This window comes from Elephantulus edwardii, unplaced genomic scaffold (genome assembly GCF_000299155.1).
Source record: "Elephantulus edwardii isolate Elephantulus edwardi_28Jun2011 unplaced genomic scaffold, EleEdw1.0 scaffold00005, whole genome shotgun sequence".
Lineage (NCBI taxonomy): Eukaryota > Metazoa > Chordata > Mammalia > Macroscelidea > Macroscelididae > Elephantulus > Elephantulus edwardii.
In genome coordinates, this window is record NW_006399755.1 from 2,171,885 (window position 1) to 2,180,109 (window position 8,225).

Genomic DNA, 8,225 nt, shown 5'->3' on the forward strand with positions numbered 1-8,225 from the left:
TGAGATTGGCACAGGACAGAGCAGAGTTTAGAGCTGTTGTACATAGGGTCGCTATGAGTGGCAAGCAACTCGACGGCACATAACAACAACAACAACCATTGAAATTAGAGATGAAGAAATTAAATATTTCTATCAACTTCTGTAGGTTGAAATACAACAATCAAAATGTATTTCTAATTACTGATGAATAGAGAATGAAAGTTGGAAAAAGACTAGGTTATTGTAAAACATAGGCTTGGTGATAGAAATAATGTCAGAGATTGTATGATAGACTTGTAAGAAATATGTCTTATTCATTGCAAAAACCCTTTTTTAACATACATGCTGATATACACATAGATCTCACTGGATTGAATACAGAAAATAAATCTGTGAAAAAGAAGAAGCAACAGTTTCTTCAGTATAAATCATCAGCCAGAAAGTAGAGAACAATAGTTTAATAGAATAGACCATCAACTGCTAATGCTGTTATGTACCATTGAGTCCCCTGTGACTAACAGTGACACACATCGTACAATAACTCTGAAGCTTGCTCCATTCAGAGCTAGTCTCACTGACTCCAATACACCTACCTCCACTGCCCCAGTTATTATTGAATCAAACCATCTCAACTGGAGTTTTCCTCTCCTGCCCTGTCTTCCAAACTCTGGTCCTTCCTGGCCATGTGCCCAAAATATGTGCAAAGAAGCTTCAACTGGGATCAACCTTAGAAGACTAGTCCACGGTATAGAGAAAATGCCAAATACAACCAGAAAAGCACAGTCTGTAGAGGATAAAATTGATGAATGAACCTTCTAAAGACTAAATCCCTGTACGCATCAAAAACTTCTTCCAACAGGGTGAAAAAAGAAAGCCTACTAAATGGGAATAAACACTTGTTAATACCATCTCAGACAAGAATCTCATAATGAAAGTTTACAGAATAATCCTGGGCCTCCACAAGAAAAAGACTAATAGCCCAATTATAAAATGGGCAAAAGACATGGAAAGTCTTCACAGAAGAAGATAGTCAGATGACAAAGAGATAAATGAAGAAATGCTCAAAATCACTGGCAAGAAGAGAAATGCAAATCAAAACCACAATGAGATACCATCTCGCTCCAGTATCAGTGGCAAAGTTTAACAGGGCAGCAAGTAATAAATGTTGGAGAGGATGTGGTAAGATACACTGATGGTGGAATTGTAAAATGGTACAACCATCCTGGAAGGCAGTTTGGTGCTTCTTCAAAAAGCTGAACACAGAAATTCTGTATGACCCAGCTATTCCACTGCTTGGAATACACACTGAAAAAAAATGAGAACTGAAGCACAAGCGGAGATTGTTCATAACAGCATCATTCACCATTGCAAGAACATGGAAACTGCCCAGATGTCCAACCACAATTGAACGGATTGAGAAATTATGGTACATTCAAACAATGGAATACTATGCAGCACGCAGGAGCTATGATTTTGAAAAGTATTACCTAACTTGGAAGGGACTGGAGAGCATTATAGTGAGAGAACTAATTCAATCTCACAAGGACAAATACTGTATAAAACCATTATTATAGAATGAGTATGAGGATCCTGGGAGGGGATGAGGATGTGTGGGGAGGGTAAGAGAAATTGGAAGAACCTAATCTGGAAAACAATGCATTCAAATTTTGTAAATCAACTAGTATAATAATTACATATATAAATAAAAAAATATATATATATGTTTGGAAGGAGGAGTGGCATCCACTTCCATAATAGCTTGCCTCCAGGAACCCTATGAACCTGGAGAGAGGATGAAAGGCACCAAGCATCGAGGACTCTCCTTCATAGAGTCTCTAGGAGTCTCCTGTGACTCAACAGCACTTAACAACAACTATATATATATATATATATATATCATTTGGATTCACAATCTCCAAGACAGACCTATTTCTTTTCACGACTCTTCTTCAGCACTACAACTCAAAGGCATCAATTTTTCTTCTTTCATTCTTATAATTTTTCCAGCTCTCTGATGCATAGCAAGTAATTTTTAAAACTATGGCCTAGATCAGGTGAACTTTAGTCTCTAGATGGACATCATTGCTTCTCAGTACTCTGGACAGGTCTTTGACAACAGATTTTCCCAGTGCAATTTGTCTTTTGATCTCCTAACTGCTGGTGCCAAGAGTGTTAACTGTGGAGTCGAGCAAGCTGAAGCTGTTTAGAACTTCAACCTCTTCTCCATCTATAATGATGCTGCCAATTGGTGCAGTGCTAAGAATCTTTAAATGTCTTTTGATGTTGAGATTCAATCTATATTGGAGACTATAGCCCTTGATCTTCTGAAGCAAGTGCTTCAGGTCCTCCTCAGTTTCAGCAAACAAGGTTGTGTCATCTGCATAACTGAAGTTTGTTGATAGAGTCTTCCTCCGATCCTGATGCTACATTTCCTTTCATAAATCCCAGCCTTCCAAATGATCTGTTCTGCATATGGATTGAAAAGGTATGAAGACAGGACACATTGCTGACACACTCCTTTTTTAATTTTGAACCATCCTGTGTTTTCTTGCTTTGTTCTGAGGACTGCTTCCTGGTCTGAGTATAGGTTTTGCATGAGCACAATCAAGTGTTTTGTGATTCCCACTCTTCTCTAGGTTGGCCACAATTTGTTGTGATCCACACAAATGCTTTTGCATAGTCAATGAAACACAGATAAGACTTTTTTCTAGTACTCTCTTTCTGCCAAAATCCATCTGACATTGGTGATAATGTCTCCAGTGCCACAACCTCTTCTAAACTCAGCTTGTATTTCTGGCAATTCTCTGCTAATGTACTGTTCCAGTCATTTTTTTATAATCTTCAGCAGGATTTTGGTGCATGTGATATTAGTGGCATTGTATGATAATTTCCACACTCTGTCGGGTCACCTTTTGGGGGGGATGGGAATAAATATGGATCTCTTCCAGTCAGTTGGCCGAGTATTTGTTCTCTGGATTTCTTGGCACAACCTGATGAGCATGTCCAGGACCGTATCTATTTGTTGAAACATGTCATTTGGTATTTCATCAATTCCTAGAGCCTTATTTTTTGTGAAGTCCTTTACGTCAGCCTGTACCTTCTCCTTCATCAACATTGCCTCTTGATCATATGTTTTATTCCTTCAAATTCTTCTATGTCAGCTAATTCTTCTTGGTTCAATGATTCTGTATATGCCTTCCATCTTTTTTTTAATGCCTCCTGGGTCATTCAATATTCTGCCCATTTGTTGTTGTTGTTATGTGCCGTCGAGTCGCTTGCGACTCATACCGACCCTATGTACAACAGCCGTAAATTCTACTCTGTCCTGTGCCAATCGCACTGTCTCTGACACTCCCATCCCAATTGTCCCAGTCATGAAATCAATCCACCTCATAGAGGGCCTTCCCCTCCTGAGCTGTCCCTCCACCCTCCCAAGCATAATGTCCTTCTCCAAAGACCGGTCTTTCCTTACAACATGTCCAAATTATGTTAGATGGAGCCTCAGAATCCTTGCCTCCAAGGAGCCACCCAGTTTGTTTTCCTAGCAGTCCATGGTACTCTCAATACTCTTTTTCCAGCACCACAACTTAAAGGCATCAATGTTCCTTCTATCCTCCTTGGTCATTGTCCAACTCTCTACTGCAACTCGCAGCTTGAATTTGTTCTTTAGACTAAAGTGCACCTGATCCAGGCTACGTACTTCCCAAATACTTGCTATGCATCAGAGAGCTGGACAATGACTAAGGATGACAGAAGAAGGATCGATGCCTTTGAGTTGTGCTGCTGAAGAACAGTCTTGAACATACCATGAACTGCCAAGAAAACAAATAGGCCTGTCTTGAGTAGGGTGAATCCAAGTTTCTCCATGGAGGCTAGCATTTTGAGGCTCTGTCTTATAAACTCTGGGCACGTGGCCAGGAAGGACTAGTCCTTGGAGAAGGACATCATCCTTGGAAGGATGGAAGGACAGCACAGGACAGGAAGACTCTGGATGAGATAGATTGATACAGTAACTAGGTCAAAAGAGGGAGGTGTGTCAGAGTTAGTGAGACTGGCCCAAGACAGGGCACGTTTAAAAACTGTTGTACATAGGGTCACTATGAGTCACAGGACACAATATCAATATTACACAAATACAATATTGATGAAGAGAATTCAGATATGATTGCAACTTACATTGGCAGGGAACTGCCAGACATGCAAACCAGATTTTGAAATGGACATAAAATAATATCAAATGGCTCTTGATTCTAAATGGAGAATACCAGAAAGATGTTTACCTGTGTTTTATTAACTACGCAAAGACATTCAACTGTGTGAATCACAAACAAGTTATAGGTGACACTGAGAAAAATGTGAATTCCAGAACACTACATTGTATTGTAGTGGAAAATGTGCATAGACTAAGAGGCAGTCATTCAAAAGAACAAGGGGGTATCATATAGTTTAAACGCAAGAAAGATATAGCAAAGTTTTATATTTATACCATATTTATTCAGTCTGCATGCTGAGGAAACAATGCGAGAAGCTGGACTATATAAAGATCATACAGTACAACAATATATAACCATTTCCATATCTTGACACCTTTGATGTTACCACATTTTTGGAGCTCTAGTGGAAGTTGTATTGCTAACCCAAAAGCCACACTGCCTTGGGAGAAAGATATCCAATCTCTTCCCCCAAATTTAGGCCTAAGAAACTCATTAGAGGATTAGGTGGTTCCTATTAGATGACAGTTGAGTTTTTAGTTACAGCAATAAATATGTTACTGTATAGTTTTAAAATATGAATTCCACTAAAGTTAAAGAAAATTAACACCATGTGCATTGTGTACTGGCAATGAGAATTGGTAATTCCTTTCAGAAATAAAAAAAAAGACGAATGAAACATATAAAGCAAAATTTACTATTTTATTCAATTAATGCTTATTCATAGATGACATATAAAGCATGGATTTTTTGAAGTTTTCTTTGGTATGGACTGCATCTCAATGTCAGGAAAACAAAGATTCTTACCAGTGGACCAATAGGCAATGTCATGATGGATGGAGAGGAGATTGAAACTGTCAACAGCTTCGTCTTGCCTGGATCCACAATTAACACCCTTGGTACCAGCAGTCAGGAAATAAGGAGACATGTTACAATGGGAAAATCTGCAGTTAGGGAGCTTTCCAAATTATTGAGGAATAGTGATGCCAGTTTGAAGACTACGGTTCCTTTGATTCAGGTCATAGTCTTTCCAATTACTAGATATGATCCGAGAGCTGGGCAACAAATAATAGAAAATTAATTGATGTCTTTGAGCTGTGATGTTGGAGAAGGTCACTGAACATCCCATGAATGGACAAGAGAATGAACAGAAATGTCTTGGAGAGGGAACAACCGGGATGCTCTTTGGAGGCAGGAATAATGAGGCTTTACCTTACATACTTTAGGCATGTTACTAGAAGGAGCTATTCCTTGGAGAAGGACATGATGCTGGGAAGGGTACAGTGACTGCTGCAATCAGCTCTTGTGTGCCAGGAAGTATGAGGATGGCACAGGATAGAACAAGGTTCAGATCTTTTGTTCATAGGGTCACTAAGAGTCATGCTCAACTCGATGGCAACAACGTATTTCAGTATATTTAAAATAAGTTTGAAAAACAATTAACTTTTAAACCAAACTTAACTTTAACTTCACTATTCAAATTGGAAGTATGAGAGCTTTGTGTATTTTTTGGCACAATCCCAGTAACACAAGAAATTAACAAAAGCATAAACACTTACTCGAAGGCCAGAAATCCTCCTCATGGTAACCTGGCGGTTTGAATCATGATGTCCAGAAACTTGGCTTGGACCCGGGAACATGAAATCTCTTGTATTTTCATCATAAGTAGACAATGTTTCACCCACTGCAAGAAAGATATCCTATGATTAATATTATAACAAAATATTCTATTTAGCAACATCAAGTACCATATATATTGCATTGATGCCTTATTGAAACATCTGCTTCAGGGTCTTTACAGTTTTTGGATTTGATAATTTTCTCTATAAAATAAAAACTAAAATTGAGTTATGCTAACATCCATGGAATCAAGATAACAAAGGGATAAGTCTTGAAGTGGGTGCAGCTGGAGTGCTCTTTGGAGGCAAGTATGATGAGGCATTGGATCACTATGAGTTGTACTCGACTTGAAGGCACCTAACAGCAAGTAGATTAACAGATTTAATTATTTAAAATATATATTCTATTTAACTAATTCTTTTTAAAATTCCACATTTAAATGCTAATAATAACAAAACAATGATACATGCCAAAAATTTTAGACATTTTCTAGAATTTGCAACTATCTGAATCAGATAGAAGAATCCCTACCGGTAAAGTGGTCAAAGCATTCAGCCACTATATCAAATGGTCAGTGTTTCAAACCTAATTGCTACTCTGTGGGATAAAAACGGAGCAGTCCTGTTTGCTTTCATAAAGATTCATAACCTTAGAAGCCCTATGAGCAATTGTGCTCTGCCCAGCAGGGTTTCAATGGGTTGGAACTGACTCAATGGAAGTGGGTTTGGTCTTTCATTGGAATTAGGTATACATGTAATTAAAAAAAAAATTATGTTTCTATGATGACTGAGGTTTTATGTTACCTTGGCTGTCTATGATTCTCTGGCTTGAGTTGATGAAATATGATGAAATGTAATTATTATCTTGATGAGATATGTTATGAACAGCCAATCAGTTAAAATGGAATTTTACTAGGCGTGTGGCCTACACTGAATATGTATGGAACTTGGAAAACCTCACTTGCTTTCTCCTCTATCTGTATCTTGTACCTGACCCGTCATTCAATCCTGGTGTTACAAGACTGAATTATTTGTTGAGCTGATCAAAAAGTAGGCAATTCAAATCCACCAATTACTGCATGACAGAAATATTGGTAGTCTCCTTCCATAAAGATTTATAGTTTCAAAAACCCAATAGAGAGTCATCAGGAATAAGAACTGACTTGTCAGCAGTGAGTCTGGGGCTTTTCAAAAATTATATAATTCAGTGCTCGCTTCGGCAGCACATATACTAAAATTGGAAAGATACAGAGAAGATTAGCATGGCCCCTGCACAAGGATTTCATGAAAATTCGTGAAGCATCCCATACTTTCTTTAAAAAAAAAGAATACAATTATATAATTCAAAAATATAATTGTTGTACATCTGTTAACTCTATCTCCCCAGAGATCACTAATGTTTACTATGTAGATAAAGTTTTATTTCCTTCTACTCCATAATAACAACCAATACATACACAAAAGATAAATAATTCTATGTAATCAACAAAAGCACACAATACTTGAAAATCACAAGCAGGTAAGTAAATTTTTAGAATTTTTAAAAAATAAGTCTACTTTAGTATCATTTCTTTTTCACTTTGAATTACTATTATTTATTCACCTTTAGAACAATATGTTCAAATACCATTTAAAATGTTAACCATTCTGTATATATTACTTTGATCTACTGATATATTACACAATATGGAACAATTATATAACTTTTGTTTATTCTTTGGAAAAAGGAGAGAAAATAAAATCTCTAAAATGTATTTCACTGCAGTAAGTTTCCATATCAGTTACCTTATCAATATAGAATTGATTACCTGGTGGAACAAGCTGGATCAACTCAAAAACTGCTGTATCATCTGAAAATTTAAAGAAAATTTTGTTGTAAATTACTTTAATGCCAAAGTTAGCTTCACGACCAAATAAAGTATCTATTAGGACAAAGTAAATGTTAGATAGATTTGTATGTGTGTGTGTGCTTGTGTGCGTTAAACAGAATGGTAGTTTATATGGTTACATAATACAAATCTTAAGGAAGATCCTCAATCAGGTCAGCTGACATAGTGGCTGCAGCAATGGACTTCAGTGTGTCAGAGACTGAGGATGGCATAGGATAGGATAGGGTTCAGATCAGTTATTCATAGGGTCACTATGATTTGTACTTGACTCAATGGCACCTAATAACAATAAAGTAATTTGTAAAAAAGCATACAAGAATAAAATAAAACTGTATCATTACTGACTTGTAAGAATTCATCAAAAGGCATAAAACGCATGATCTCTCCAGTTAAGACCATAGAATTTCCAACCAATGAAATACTTAGTCATTTAGGCCTTAGGCTACATTTATAATCAAAAGATAGTGAATGCCCTATATATATTGGGTAAATGAAATTGTGTAAAGTTTATATATATATATATATAT

The 8,225-nt window shown here is 37.0% G+C and overlaps 1 protein-coding gene across 1 annotated transcript in view; it reads right to left on the reverse strand.

The window, feature by feature from the left end:
- LOC102860280 (spermatogenesis-associated protein 6-like) overlaps positions 1-8,225 on the reverse strand; it is a 137,071-nt gene that overhangs the window by 116,250 nt on the left and 12,596 nt on the right. Inside the window, exons 4-6 of the mRNA XM_006879802.1 lie at positions 7,618-7,659; positions 5,750-5,874; positions 4,156-4,229 (exon numbers count right to left, since the gene is read on the reverse strand). Of these exons, the coding sequence (XP_006879864.1) occupies positions 4,156-4,229; positions 5,750-5,874; positions 7,618-7,659 (241 nt within the window). The remainder of the gene's footprint in view (positions 1-4,155; positions 4,230-5,749; positions 5,875-7,617; positions 7,660-8,225) is intronic.